The sequence below is a fragment of the Mirounga leonina genome, unplaced genomic scaffold (genome assembly GCF_011800145.1).
Source record: "Mirounga leonina isolate KUSES-001 unplaced genomic scaffold, KU_Mleo_1.0 Mir_129, whole genome shotgun sequence".
Lineage (NCBI taxonomy): Eukaryota > Metazoa > Chordata > Mammalia > Carnivora > Phocidae > Mirounga > Mirounga leonina.
The window spans coordinates 64113455-64129677 of record NW_023270323.1 but is presented as its reverse complement, the minus strand read 5'-3'; the positions used below and the strand labels follow the sequence as shown (position 1 = coordinate 64129677).

Sequence of the window (16223 nt, the reverse complement as noted above, 5' to 3'; positions counted from 1 at the left end):
ATAAAATGGGTTGATGGCTTGTTTTTACCTAAATAAGTAATCAGGGTGGAATACGTAGGGGAGAGAAGTTTCTAAAAGGTCAATTATATATCCAAAGGGTATTTAAATATATCCGAAAGGGCATTTCCAATGGGAGAGCCATTCAACCACACTGGCTGTGTTTGTTCAGAAGGAAAAAAATCAGCCCATAATATGGGCATCGAGGCCAAGTGCTCAATAGGGCAAATTCTATATTTGTATCTCGGTTTGAATTATTCCTTAGATTGTCCGAGTGTGTGGAGAACTTTTGTGTTTCAACACTGCAAGCCTCTCCTTTTTCGGAGTTCCTAATCCATGTGCGCATGTACACATCTAGAGCGGCCTATGACACACTCACTGAGCAGTGAGAGGGATACAGCCACAGAGGTGAGAGGAAAAGAGCTGAACCCCATCTTCTTAGCACAAGCTGTCACAAGATCCAGCCCCCTCCCACCTCCCTCCCAATGCAGCCTGATGTTCTCTGTGAATTCTGATATGAAAGAAATGGATATGTACACAATGAGTGATGTTTCCGGCTTCTTTTTTCCATTCCTTTCCACAGTCACTGCTATAATTATAGAAAAGATTTACCATCTGATAAGGATAATGACGAAGAGGCTAATAATGATGGTAGATGGTGGTATAGCCATTCGGGCTCTGGGCCACTCTCTGTAACATGAAATTCAGACTATAGACAATCACAATCCTGATTCAGAGGGAATATTTAACTAATCTTTCCACTCTTATCTGTAGGGGAATCAAAAGAGGTCATAGTCACTCACTGGGGGTCCCTCAGACTACGGATCCCAGAGGTGTTGGGTCTGGAAGGTATTAAGGATGAAGGAGAGTCATAGCAACAGCATCCAAAGACAACCCTGACTATTGCTCTAAATACATAGAAAACACCGGGTACTTACTAAACCCTTCTTCGGAAACAATATAAACTCTCGTGGCAATGCATTATGGATGCAAGAGCACGTACAGCGGAGACGCACTATTTTGATGTTGTATTACTATCCATATAGACCTGGCCCACTGAATGGAAAACACAGGGAACCAAAAAGGAATGTCACTTCCAGTAGATGGCTTAACAAGCAGTTGAATGTGAATTATAATTTGGGGTCTTTAATGGATCTACCACTGGGCAACACAGTTTAAATTCAATGAACTATGCCTTCAGCAGGTTTTCTTTTGTGAATCATTGTGCCAATACTTACTAGGGGTATGAAAATGGGTAATTCGTGTATGAGCCTCACCATCAAGGAGTTACCATTTAACAGCTGCAAACGAGACAAACATGCATAGCTTATTCTGTCTTGTCATTCAGAGATAGGCAAAATAAAAGAAAAATGACCTAAGAAAATTCAAAGCAGAATTCTTTGGGGAAGAGGCAGGGAGAAATCAGTAAGACTGCACAAGAAAGACACTGCATTTGCAAAGAGTCTTGAAGGAGGCATTCAATGTGAAACCATTAACAATGTTCAGTGGACAATGTGGGGGCAGAAAGTTCATTCTAAGCAGTAGGTACACCTTGAGATGTGTCCGATTTAGCAGGTCAAAGTGCAGACCTATAAGTCATGGAAGATAATGTTGGGATGGAAGACTGTCAACACACTGTGGGAGGCCTGACTATCAAGCTAAGGGAACAGCATTTTTAGTTCTATAAGTAATGGGAAGGCATTAAAAGATTTTGCACAGGTGAACGATCAGACTCAAATCAGTTTTTAGTGAATTTGATTGGTTTTGAGTGGGGAGGCACTTGGTACAGACAGGAGGCAACCATCGTGGTATGGGAAATGACAAGAACATGACCTTGGGTGTACGATGAAAACATAAAGCCAGGATAGAATCAATAAGGCTTGGGGACTGATTCCACAGGGAAGGAGAGGCAATGATTAAGGTGGGAAGTATCACAATGAGTAAACACTTCTGTGGGGTTTTTTTAACTGTAGTTCTCAAAAAACAATGCTACCATTAGCAAAATTTGGAAAATAAATAGTTCTTTGAAGAGAGGACAGGTCTTTTCTAACATACTGACTTCAAAGTGCTAGTAAAAATTGCTGAGATGTCTGCTCAGCAGCACGTGGAAATGGACTGGAAAGGGTTCAGGCCAGAGCTATAGAGTAAGGAGACTTCTGGATCAAAGATGCACCAAGACCACAGTCTGATTCAAGAGAGAATGTAGATGGAGAAGACAATTAAGACAGAAGTGTGTGAAAAGTTGTACAAAAAGGACAAAGAAAGAAATAAGGATCAGAAAAAAGAGATCTGAGAGAATTAAAAGTAAAATAACGCAGTCACAGAATCCGAGGGAGACTTCATTCAACAAATTATCTGTTGTTGAGCAAATGTACCATGTGAGGGTTTGTGTGAGATGCTGGGGATACAGGGTGGGCAGAACACAATGGCTCTGCTCCCATGAGTTCATAATTTTCTAGGGAGTGTTAATAAACAACACGAAGCATCACAGTGAGCTTGGGATGATGTAAATTAAGAAAAGACCATTAGGACCTTTAACCAAATGAACAGTCTTAAAAAATAAAGAGGTGATTCAATGCCCAAGGATGAATAAGTTTATAATGACAGGTGTACTTATAGAAACTTAAACCACTTTTAAGAATGGCAAGGGCCCATGAAAGAAAATATACACGCATCCTCCCATCCTTCTTCCCTCCCCACCCCGTTCTCTCTCACATACACACACTTTAATCTGCTTGAAATAAGAAGGGAGGCTATTAAGTAAACAAGCACACTCTGCTATGAAATCTTGAAAAGCAATATTATCCACATGTTCTAGAAAACCCATGAGGACAAGGAAAACAAAAGGACAAAAAAAATAAAAAATAAGGACCATATACTTTATCTTCAAAAGATTCAACCACTATTTGGTCTATGATTCTGCAGAAATCTTGCACATACATTTTATATTACATGGCTTATTAATTTCCAAACCGTCCACAGCTTTATTTTATGAAACTCTGCATAAGCATTGGCCAGAAAAAAAAAGTGCAGCAAAAGGAGGGGAGGGGTTGTTGAATTTTAACACTTGGTCATATCATTTTCTTAGTACCTTCTTACATTTAACAATATGAAGAAAACAGAAGAATGCCCATGTGATAAAAAGCTTTTCCTGGGTTACTCAGAATACACAATCTTTTCACTATTACCCATATGGAATCACTAATTTGGGTTTGGCTTATCCTTAATAACACAAAACTTCAGCCGGAGCCATCATATGTCTATCAACAATACAAAATCGCAGAGATTTTTCACTCCAGTATTGCTGGTTTGCAAACTCCAGACCTTCCCCGGGTGAAATATGAAACTGACCCCCATACAGAGAGGACAAGGAGACCAAAGAAAGGGGCAGACCACTCCAGACTGGTAAGTGGCAGATGCAATAAGCAAGGGAACTTATATGGGAGGCTTGTCCTGGGAGCTGAAGTCAAGTAGATTTCCACTCCCCTCCCACCAGAAACTTACAAGTTCATATAGAGTCCTTATGCGAGGGCTCAGTCACGTATACCACCCAGATAGCCTCAACAACACTTTTCTCTCTCAAGGCTATGTCCTTGAAAACAGTTCCTGCTATGGTGGGCAGAACATACATTCCAAGGGCAAGGGAGCAGGTGAGGAGCCTCCAATTGCCCTGGTCCCGACAGTAGTCACGTCCTCTGGATGACCTCTTCTAACAGTGATTAAAACATCCATGCATTTCCCTCCCCACTTTTAGCTGTAACTACATCACATAACATATGCCATCCCTAAGTTAGATGGCACAAATTGAGGACACTGATGAATAATCTTACAGGGTTTTTTTTTTTTTTTCTTTTTTAACTCCGACCTTATTTCTGATTCTCTTTCAAATATACTGCTGAATTATCATCTCCCTCTGTCTCTCCACTGGTAGCAGGATTATGTTTGATTTCATAGCCAGGGAGCAAAATAATAGGAATAGACGATTTCGTGAAAAATATATTCTGGGCAGGCTTTTGATTTAATGTGGAAGCTCTGACAGGGAGGCTAAAAGTGAGCACCACAATTTGTAAGAAACCTTTTCTATTTGTACTTATTTACAAGGTGTCCGTTTTCTGTACTCTAGCATTAACACTGTTTCAACTACAGTGACTTAGAAGTGATGTTCATCAGTTAGCATACTAAATACATTACCCGCTGAAAGAGATCAGGGAAAACTTTTTTAGCTATATTATAAAGTTTCAGTAACCCAATTCAACCCTGCTCCCATCTTTCCTACATTTCCCTCCTATTTTTCCTTTCGTGTGGTTTTCTCCTTCGTCTCTCAGCAAACCACTTTTCATAGCATTCTGGCTCTAAAATCAGGTCATAAAATGTACACGCAAGTGCACACACACACATACTTTTCTCTAATTCCTGATTTCCCTCTCATCTTCATTCATTCTTCTCAGTCCAATCCTCCAGTTAAATTTTGTTTCAAAAAAAAAAAATCTGATTAAATCATTTTATAAACCTCCATCCAAGAGGCATATATATTCAAGGGAAAACCATCATGGTCATATTGGAAGTTATGTAAATGTCTCACTTGTTTGAAAGAAAACATGAAATCAGGAGCTATTGTTTTAAAAACAAGAACTGAAGGTAGAGTTCAAACCTTTAAAAATGACAATCCTTCCTTATCCCAAGATTAATGAAGACCACCCTATATCTGAGCACAAATAACCAAAGTACTTAAGCATATATTTGGTGGAAATAATATAGACTATGTATTCAGGGGATCATTCTCAAATATCATTAACCTTGAAACAGTAACAAGAACAAAAAGATGCTCTAAGCTCCTTTTTCTTTATTCTTCTCATATGACAATTAACTCTAAAAACATGCAAACACAATTCAAGAAACAGGTGTCAAATCAATTGAAGCCAGAAAACTCTTCACTTTTGGTCTCACCTTAACCAAGATATAAATCGACATCTTTCTATTCTCCAGAGGAACAATGAACACATGCTGATTTTAAAAGTGGTACTAAAAGTGTTCTTTTAAATGTATCATATTCCCCAGATGTGATTTCATCTTTGTTTCCATTTTATCTAACAAATAGAGATTATGGCCACCTGTGGCACTGTGAATAGGCTGGACAGCCTGATTCAATCCCCATCTGGCCAATTAAAGACTAGGCCCAGCCAAAAAGCTGTTATCAGTGAGTAGTGGAACAATGAAAGCCACCCCTTCCCCCAGACTTTCTTACTGATCTATCTTCAAGTTCCCACCACTGTCTCGTGCATGAGTGCAGTTCCTAAAAGGACAGCTAGCTCTCTACCCTATTCTTAGCCAAAGATACAGCAAAGACAGAGACCCTATAAACTTAACGATTTACTTAGCCCTCTACACTTAAAATGCCATTCTGGAAAAAATCCAATTTCTTAACGATTTTCAGTATTCCTCATAAAATATATCCTAGACATACTTGGTTCATAATGAGTGAACTATTGCCGTAAGTGAAACCAGAACTAAACATCAGTACAGGTCAAAATTGGGACTTTAGAGGTAATGGTCATATTCTTTTTTTTTTCCAGCCTGTAAAAGGCCAAGACTTTTCTCTTTAAAATGTCACGGTCAAATAAGACTAGTGTCCTCCCAGTTACAATGACCTTAACTACTAGAGGGAAGACAAGAAAGGAAAAGTGTCCATATCTCAATGTCCAAATTAGTGTTAGACTCAAGTTGTCCAAAGTGACTCCATTTCCCTGGATATAAACAGGTAGAATATGGAAGTACCTCTTTCCCAGCAACTCAAGTCCAAGTGTATCATCCTATAAATCCAAACTATGCTAGAGCCATATTTACGACCCCTCATCTCATATAACCAGGGAAATGTCCAGCTCTTGATTAGCCTCATGTGTCCTGCAACCCCCTTCATTATGTTTATGGCTCCTCTAAAGATCTTACACATGGGAGCCACCTAAAAACAAACCTATTCAACCGAAGGTGCTGGGGGGGGGAAGGGGGGAGGAGGAGGTGGGGCGTGATGTCTCATTCCCTGTTTCACTATGGATCCCACTAAACTCATCAGAACATGTCCTTCCCTTGCTTTCGCAGAATGCAGGATACTCTGAAAGCCAAACACCTTGTACAAGAGGGCCAGGTACCTTTCCAAGGTTGTACTGTATATAAATTATTTCCAAGTGTCACTGAAGACCATTTTCTCTGAACACACTAAACTGAAGCTGGCAATAAAACAAGACGCACGCTCCTGCTGAACAATCTGACCCGAGAGACATTCCCGCCTGTATGTTACCAGGGAACCAAAATAGAGTTTTAATGAAGAAATGTTTGGGAGCATAATGAAAAAGTGGAGGGAGAGGTTCAATACTATTTCAGTTCTTTTATCCCCAGGTGTTAGGCGAAGGAAGTGTGTGGTCTGCAGTCATCTGGCAGATGCATAAACAACATGGGAAATTTTCAGAGAAGGCAAAAGTAGGCACAGGATCGGATCGCAGGGGACCCCGCCACCAGCGAGTTTCACACACACTTCAAACAGCTCTTCTTCCCGACCTGGACCTTGCGTGCACCCCCCCTTCTTGGCGCCCCCATTCCTGCCGCTCCCACCCCCTTCCAGTCCCGCCTGGGTGGCCGTCTCTCATGCAGCAAAGGCAACAAGCGTCCCCAGCCGAGGAAAGGGTCCCCGTCTCAGCTCGCGAAGGAAGGAGGGGAAGAGGGGCGCCCGCTCGCATGCTTAATGCATCCTACCGCCTGTGGAGCTCGCCTCCTCCAGCTGAGCCGAGATGCTTTCCACCCTCCTCACATTCATCTTCGCGGACGCAGGGAGCAGGAGCGAGACTCGAGAGCCGGCGGCCCAGAGGCGTGTGCTGACGGGTCTGGCACCGGAGCTCACTCGCCGCTCGGCCCCGGGCGTCCGCGGCGCTGGGAGCGCGAGGCGGCGGCGGCGGCGGCGGCGGCGGGCAGGGCGCGCAGAGCGGGCTGCAGGTGCGGCGGAGGCCGGCGGGGGGCGCCGGGGGCGCTGCGCGGCACTGGGCGGCGGGGGCGCGCGGGCGGCCTGGAAGCGGGCGCCGCGCCCCCTCCGCTCGCGCGTTCCGGCGCCGCCCCCGCCACCTGCTGCCAAGTCACCACCGCCCGGGGGCTGGCTCGGTGGCTCCTGCGACCGAGCGGCCAGACCTGAAAGCGGCCAGAGGGGACGACGGGTTATGAGCGGCTCCTCGGGGACCCCTTCCTGCTGTGCGGCGCCCGGCCGGGAAAGCGCAGGTGGATTCCGCAGGGTCTCAACTCGGACCGCTAGACTGGAGATGGTGCACAAAGTTGGGCCGAGTCCGAAGGACACCAGCGGGGAAGCGCAAGGAGATGCCCTTCTCCGGAACCGGGCACAGAGCCAGGAACTTCTAGAACTCCGAGACAGGAAACTTTCCCAGCTGAAGCTAGAACCAGTCATGCGACTTGGCTACGTGTTGAGCAACGCTGGCTCTGCACCAAGGTGTGCGGGGACGAGGCCTAGACGAAGAACGCAACCTTGGATGGGGGGGTTGGGGATGCAGGAGATTGGGAGGCGTTTCGGACAAGCGTCCACAGGAAGGTTTCATTGGAGGACTCCCTGGCAGAAGTAGCGGAGGTATCCCTCACCACCCCCATGGTCATCTGCCCTCTTAAGCAAACCAAGGCTGGGAATGTTTGGGAAGATAAGGACAAACCAATAAACCACTTGTGGCCATGGTTACTACTTGAAAATAAATAAATAAAATGCTCATTACTGTGTTGCCAAGAGTCAAGTGCATGAAGTCTCTTTTGAGAAGAAAGGTCAAGTCGACCAGTTCTCTGAGCAAAACGAATTCAAATTTCCTTTGGGTTGAAGCCATTTCTAAATGTTTGCAAAAGCATCCACTTTCCCTGTAGACACACCCCGCCCCCCACATACACACACTGTCTCCAGCTGAAATCCTGCCCTTTACTCCAAGGTCTCGGCTGACATTTTCTTGCCCTACCCCTTCCCCCAATCCCAGGAGTGACTCACTCGGGATCTTGTGAGGCCTCTCACTTCTCTTTTGGTTCATAGTTAAGGGGATTGATGCTAACACCACCAATGCTTGGGGTCAAATCCTAGTTCTACTCATTTTGTGACTTGGTGCAAATTATTTACATCAGCTGTAACAATAGGATAATGATGGTACCTATTTTACTGGTTTGTTGTGAAGAGTTAAGGTAACTGATAGATGTAAAGGGCTTAGGGCTGTGCCTGGCACGCAAGAATCTCTAATTCTATGGCAACTCTTTCCAGAAAACACTCTCACAACTTGTACTGTTAGATGATCACTAACACCTACTCAGCTCTACATTCCATCATTTTCCATCATATGACATCTAACGCGACCTTTGTGTATTGATTAGAGTCCAGAAGCCTGGGTGAGAATCCCAGTCCCAACTGTTACTAGCTGTGTGTCCAAGAGCTAATAACCTCCCTTTCTCATCTCTACAATGTCAAAAATAATGTCTACTTCAGTTAACTGTTGGAATTGATTAAATGAAGCAACATATGTAAAGTGCTTAGAATGGCTCCTGGCACATAAGAAAAACTCAGTAAGAGCTACCATCATTATTATCAACATCATGAGAGTTAGTACCATTGTTATATTTAGTTAGGATGACTCAAAGAAGAAAAGGCATCACTGCACTTTCTTCAACAGGTCTACCAAACCTTCCTTCACAGTGTGGGAAGCAATATACAACCCTTCCATCTACAAAATACACAGAACACTTTGTGGGGCCAACTCTCTTCTCAAGTCTTGTCAATTGAGCATCTGTCTGTTTTGATCCTACAAAGTGTCTGTCCCTGGATTATTTGTAAAGAAGGCAACAAAATCAGGTAAAGTGGGCACTGCGCTCAATAAGTTTACAATATATTGTTTCCAAAATATTCCTGTGGGAACTTGGCTACCATGAAATTCATTTCCAGAACCACTTTACACAAATCCTCCATCATGGCCAGATATCACAGGGAAAGCCATCTTTTTGTTGCCACTCTTACTGTCTTCTCTGATATTTGGGACTAAAGGGCCAGGGTGACTGCCTGGCTCGTATTATTTCCTTACCGGCACTGCGGATGTCTCGCACAGTGATAGAGAAGGGATTCCTAAGCCATACCATGTCCTGCCACCCCATTGCTCCTCCTTAGAAGCTATGACAATCCTAGCCCCTACCCCAGCCCAGTCCCCAAGACGTATGCACAAACACTCCCACATTTTCTATAACTAACTTTAGGCTATTCTTCATGTAACATGGATACATACTGTTCCCTCAAGGAACAATGTTTTAAAAAATGCTGAGAATTGGGGTGCCTGGGTGGCTCAGTTGGTTAAGCAACTGCCTTCGGCTCAGGTCATGATCCTGGAGTCCCGGGATCAAGTCCCGCATCGGGCTACCTGCTCAGCAGGGAGTCTGCTTCTCCCTCTGACTCTCCTCCCTCTCATGTTCTCTGTCTCTCATTCTCTCTGTCTCAAACAAATAAAATCTTTAAAAAAAAATTAAAAAAAACAAAAACAAAAAAAACACATTTAAAAAAATGCAGAGAATAGTAAACTCATTATTTGTTAGCCTTTAAGCTCAGATTTTATAAACATCATTTCATTTAATCTTTGCAAAAGCCTACAAAGTAAGCACTATGATTATTCCTATTTAACTAGTGAAGAAATTATGACTCAGAGAGGTGAGCTGGTTTGCCAATTTAACACCAACAGCAGTCATGATCTCTGGGATTTGAACCCACCAGTCCAACTCAAGAGCCCTCAAACTTAATTACTACACTGTACCACCACCAAAAAACTAGGATTTGAATGCTCTGGGCTCTGACATTTCCCAGCTCTGTGTCCTTCAGAAAATCACTGATCATTTCTAAGCTTCAGTTCCTCATCTGTTAAAAGTGGAATTTCTGCTTCACAAGGTCATTGTCAGGATCAAGTCAGGTAATGAAAGTGAAAGCTATATATAAAACTTGAAATGTTGTGGAAGCATCTAGGATTATTTTTATTATTGTCCTAATCTTTTATTGCCTAGGTCATTGCCTGATCTTTTTTGAAAGCCCCTTCTTTCAGCTCCATTCCTTCTTGTGTACCAGGACTCAAACAATAACAATAATAGCAAAACTTCTTGTATCTAATATTTATTGAAGTGCTTACGATGCATGTTCTGTGTTAAAAATTCGACATCATTATACCACTTAATACTCGGAAGAATTACTGCATGGAGCTATTTTTGCCCTGATTTTAAAATAAGACTCAGAAAGGTAAGTAGCCCAAGATCAGCCAGCTATGAAGAGGTGCTGCTGAGATGTGAAGCCACATCCATCGGATGGTAAGACTGGAGCTTTCAGTTTCTACCTGATGGTTCTCAAACTTTATATACATAAGAATCACCTAAAGGGTTGGTTTGGAAGCATCTGTGCTCCAGCCTCCACAATGGATTCACTGAGTTTGGGAAAGAAGTCTTGAAATCTAATTTTTGTTTAATTAATAGACTGTAGTTTACAGCAGTTTTAGGTTTACAGAGGTCCCCTATACCCCTTTTCTACTCCCTCTCCCTGCCCAGCTTCTCCTATTTTAATATCTTACTTTATCTTTAATATCTTTATATTACTTTATAAAATATTTATATATTACTATATAATATCTTACTTTATCTTTAATATCTTTATATTACTTTATAAAGTATTTATATGTATTACTGTATAATATCTTGACCTTACTTTATAAAGATATTATCTTTAATATCTAGTCAAAGGTGGTACATTTGTTACAATTGATGGACCAGTGTCGTATTATTATCAACTAAAGTCCATAATTTAGATAGGACTGGTGGCCTTATAAGAAGACAGATTACTCAGAGGAAAGGCCATGTGAGGACAAAGCAACCATTCACAAGTCAGTAAGAGAGAGCCCTCATCAGAAATCAAATCCTGCTGGAAACTTGATCTTGAACTTGCCAGTCTCCAGAACTGTGAGAATATAAATTTCCATTTTTTTAAGCCACACAATCTGTGTTATTTAGTTATGGCAGCCTGAGCCGACTAACACACATCTGAAGACCATACTCTGAGAAATCATCACCCTACACCAGAAGTGTGTGGTCTGCCATCCAGCAACATCTGTGTCATCTGGGACATCATCAGAAATTTAGAAATTCAGCCCTGCCCCAGACCTCCTGAATCAGTATCCTCATTTTAAAACATCCTCAAGTGGTTCCAGGTATGCAGATTAAAATGTGAGATGTTCTCCTCAGTAAGACACTGTTGTAGTTTACTTGGGCTCCTTGGAGGCAATCAGCGCTCAGTGGGCATGAGAGGAGGCTAGTGTTTCTTTGGAGCTAGTGTATCTATTGGAGCAAGTTGAATGAAACCGTACAAAAATGACTTTATTGTAACTAAAGAAATGTGTTTCTAGAGAGTCCTTTTTAATCAAAAGTTGGACAGAGCCAAAAACTAAATTTCATTCTAAATCATGTTTCTTCAAACTTGAGGCTAGTGCTATAGTCACAACCAATTCAATTCACTGCATCCCCCACCCCCACCAGGGTTTTTATTATATATTTTATTATAAAAATAGCTCCATGCAGTAATTCTTCTGAGTATTAAGTGGTATGATGATGTCAAATTTTTAACACAGAACATACATTGTAAGCACTTCAATAAATATTAGATACGAGAAATTTTGCTGTTATTGTTACTGTTTGTATATCTTTATTTGTTATTTGTATTGTATATCTTTATAAAGATAATATCTTTATAAAGTAAGGTCAAGATATTATATAGTAATATATATAAATACTTTATAAAGTAATATAAAGATATTAAAGATACAGTAAGATATTATATGGTAATATATAAATATTTTATAAAGTAATATAAAGATATTAAAGATAAAGTAAGATATTAAAATGGTGAAACAACCCTGTTTCACTTTTTGCCAGTCCCTACTCAAATGGAGAGAATTGTTTATTGCCTAGTAAGCTTTCAGCAGCAAATATCCTCAACCTTGATCATCTCACTACACCTGCAAATTTCTTTGCAATTCTTGATCTCTCCGTATTATAATAATCAAGGAAAATAACCTCCTTTGAGATCTTCACATTTGAAGGAATATTAAAATGCCATGATAAGACAAAAACGATGTAAACATTTTAGGGCAGGAAGGTTCATTCTGACATTCCTGTAGAATTTCTATATTCACTAGCTGATTTGGTCTTTTACCACTCTGAAAAGTAGGCAAGTCAGATTTCATTATCCCCATTTTGCAGATGAAGAAACTAAAGCCAATGGCAAGTAAGAGACTTACTTAAATTTTTACCAGGAGCATGGGATGCAGCCAGGACACAAACTTACATCATTTGACATTTTTAGCCTTGGTGCTCTAAGTCCTGCCAAGTTTATATAAGCTGGATTACTGCCAAACGAACTGCAGATTTGCCTTGCAACTTCATCATGCAAGGTAAGTTCATATTATAAATGTAAAGTTGTTATATCGTTTAGCTGCATTTCCCCAGACTTGTGGACTTCAGGAAATCCACTGGCTCCGTTCTCTATGTGGCAGGAGACATGATTAGGGGATTTGCTTCAGAACAGATTTAGCTTAACCAGAGGGCTCTGCAGCAACTTACGGTATCACTCATGAAATCAATGCTGAAAAGGTCTTACCTACATTCCATATCTCTAGGTTCCATATTTGAACGGTATGTTCTAATGGGTGAGAGGTTTGTTAAATTCCAAGCCACTTTATACCTTGTATCCTTGTATTTTCTTTAATTGCTCACCCCTACTGCATTTAGACTAAAAATACCTCCTTGGGGAGTAAGAATCTGCCAGTGTATCTATTGGAGCAAGTTGAATGAAACTGTCCAAAAATGACTTTATTGTAACTAAAGAAATGTGTTTCTAGAGAGTTCTTTTTAATCAAAAGTTGGGCAGAGCCGAAAACTAAATTTCATTCTAAATCATGTTTCTTCAAATATTTGATTCAAATAGATGAAGTTCATTTTAAGAAACAGGATAAATTTGCATTTCTTTGTTTATATGTGCATATACAAAATACTATGTTACATCGCTGATTAAGGAAGTTATTTAACTTAGTATATTTAAGATTTTCCAATAAATTAACATTGGGGAAATATGTTCAATTCTTTTTGTTTTAAAATGTGTTTACAAAATTAAAGTTCTTTATATAAATTAGAAAGGTTGTAGGGAAAACAAGAAGCATTGTTTCTTCAGATTAAAGTTAAAAAAAATATTGCCACAGTTCTGAGCCTGGATAATTCAAAACTAGGTTGACAATCTGTCAGAACTGAATGTTGAAACTGCCACATGCACACTTGTCAAAAGAGATGAAGCATTTGATGTTCAAGTTCAGGTGTTAGCTAACCTGTCAACAAATGGACAAAAGAAAGGAAAAAAGACAAACCTTCAAAGTCTCAGCTTTTGGGTCTTCCTAAGTCCAGACTCTTTCAGATGGGCAACGATAACAAGTGGTATCAAAGAAAGAAATTCCAACTATGTTGGAATGGTGAGTGCCTATAGAACATGCATTTGCAGATTTGGAGAGAGGTTGGGGAAATGCAACGAGGGGTACATCCTTAGACAGGGAATTAGGCTCAGTTATCGATGAAAATTCTGAGTATGGGTGGCAGATATGGGGGTAAAGACAGAAGATCATGTGGTGGCTAGACTATCGGATAACAAAGTTATCTGACGTGACAAGTCATTTTTATTTCCCTTATGGATTTTTGGCAAGTATGTAAATTTTATCCAAAGTGATTAGAACACCTATCAAATATTCTCTTCCATTCATTCATGTGTAACTAAAGTCTGATGAAACAGAACTCATTAATTATTTGAAAGATTTTTTTTTTTTTTCCCCTCTTAGGAAAGGAATACATGGATAAGTCAGACAGCATGACACATCAGTAGCAACAGGATTATACTGGGAAAATGTTGGTAGTACATTAACTTTGATATTATCAAATCCAAAGCTCTTGGTAGATAAAAGTCTGGCATAATAAAATAATATAGAGTGGTCAGACTGATGGAGATGCACAAGTGAATGGGTGCATTTCATTATCTCTGAACCTTGATTTCTTCATGTATAAGCAGGACCTGTGCTTATCAATCAAATCTCAAGAATGTATATTCATCATTCAGCATGTATGAAGCCAGGCACTGTGTGAGATACAGAGGATACAATGAAGGAAAGCCAGAATTCCTGCCTTCAAGGAGCTAGCAGTCTAGGGGTGGATCCATACGGGCTAGTGAGTGACTGTGGCCAGAAGGATAGATGCTTATATATCACTGACTCTGCACTTTGTACATTAGTAGTAACTTATCCAGTCCTCATAGCCCCATAAGAGCATCTATGTTAGTTTTGCCATAAAAAAATCCTACCCCCAAACTTAGCAGCTCACCGTAACAATCATTTGGTGAGCCACAGTTCTGTGGTCTGCTAACTTAGGGAGTGTGCAGGTGGGCATACCCATGCGTCTGTGGTCAGCGGGCAGTGATACAATTAATGCACGTGTCATGCAGTTGGAGTAGAGGAGACAACTCCTGTCCCCTCCTGTACTTGGGCTCCCTCATCATCCAGCAGACAGGCCCGAACTTCTTCATTTGGTGATAGTTGCAGAGTTGTTAAGAGCAGCCACAGAAAGCAGGTGACAGCATTCAACACTCCTCAAGCCTCTGCTTGGTACCCATTTGCTACTATTATCTTGTTGACTAGAGCAAGTCAGAAGGCCCACCCAGATTCAAGGGCGGGGGGGTGGGGGGGAGAAAGTTTGTCCTTGATGGAGAAAATTATAAAGTCATATTACAAAAGGCTCGACACAGGGAAAGGAAGAATTTGTGACCAATGTCTCAACCTACTCTAGGGAGGTACTATGAATATCTCTGTGAGGCATAAAGAGATTAAGGGATCCAGGCTCATCAAGCCAGAGAAAGGGCGGGGATTCCAACCAGGCAGTCTGGCTCCATAGCCAGTAAGTATGTCCCTGGACTATAGTGCAAGTGCCACACAGGGCTGATTTGTGTGCTGGTGGGAGAGTTAGGAAGTTAGGAAGAGCCCCTAACTTAATTCTGGGTATTAGAGAAGCTTTCACAGAAGAACCAACATCAAATGCAAAATCCTAATAGACAAGAATGAATTAATCATCTGAAAAGAAAGAAAGGACAGGAACACTCCCTATAAAAGACACCACATGTACAAAGTACTAGAAATGAGACAGTTAGTGGTACATCCAGAAAACTGCCAGTCATTCCCTGGGCTGGGGCATTGGGAGTCAAGTTCCATGGCAGGAGAGGTGAACTTGGGCCATGCTGTAAATGTCTTAAAACCAAGGGTTGAGGCTTTAATCAAAGACATTAGCAGCCTCTTGGAAGGTTCAGTCCAGGGATTAATAGGTTCAGGTTCTCCTTTAGAGTCTTCATTATGGCACCTATGAAGAGTAAGGATCAGAATCAGGTAACACTGCAAGCAGGGAAATCATTTGCAAGGGTCTTGTAGTGCTCAAACAGTAAATAATGGCCTAAACTAAGAGACAGGCAGTGAGGATGAAAAATAAAAGACATATTGGAAAGATATTTAAAAGACTGGACATGATGACTAGCAAATGTGGTGATGAAGGGGTCTTGATGACACCCAGATTTTGGCTTAATAGCTACTTGGGAATGACAGTACCATGACCTGAACTGGGGAAGTCACAAAGTGAAGGCATTTCAGGGAAAGAAATGATGTCTTTTGATTTGCCTGTGTTGAATTTGAGATGTCTACAGGACTACGTCCAAATGAATACATTCAACTATGAGGTGGGAATGAGCCTGGAATTCCAGAGGGGCTGGGTTGGAGGAATAGATATAAAGGTCATCTGAATATGGAAAAGATGGTCCAAGGAGAATATGTGGAATAATATTAATAACACATAGCATTTGTTAGGCATTTGTTCTGTACTGGGAATGGCTTTAAAACGCTTTACGTTATTTAACAAATTTAATTCCCACAACAATCCTAGGAGGTAATACTATAATTGCACCCATTTTACAGATGAGGAAATTAAGGCACACTTAAGTGGTTAGAGCCAACATTCAAACTTGAGCAATCTGAGCCCATGCCAGAGCCCATGCCTCTAATCTTGAAGTCACACTGCTCCTGTATGCAAGATGAACGAAGATTCCAGTTAATACCGTTAAATAC

The 16223-nt window shown here is 41.2% G+C and overlaps 1 protein-coding gene across 1 annotated transcript in view; it reads right to left on the bottom strand.

Moving 5' to 3' along the window:
* KCNIP4 (potassium voltage-gated channel interacting protein 4) overlaps positions 1 to 6904 on the bottom strand; it is a 1124144-nt gene extending 1117240 nt beyond the window's left edge. Inside the window, exon 1 of the mRNA XM_035005224.1 lies at positions 6745 to 6904. Within this exon, the coding sequence (XP_034861115.1) occupies positions 6745 to 6805 (61 nt within the window). The 5' untranslated portion in view covers positions 6806 to 6904. The remainder of the gene's footprint in view (positions 1 to 6744) is intronic.
* Between the last annotated feature and the right edge of the window lie 9319 nt (positions 6905 to 16223).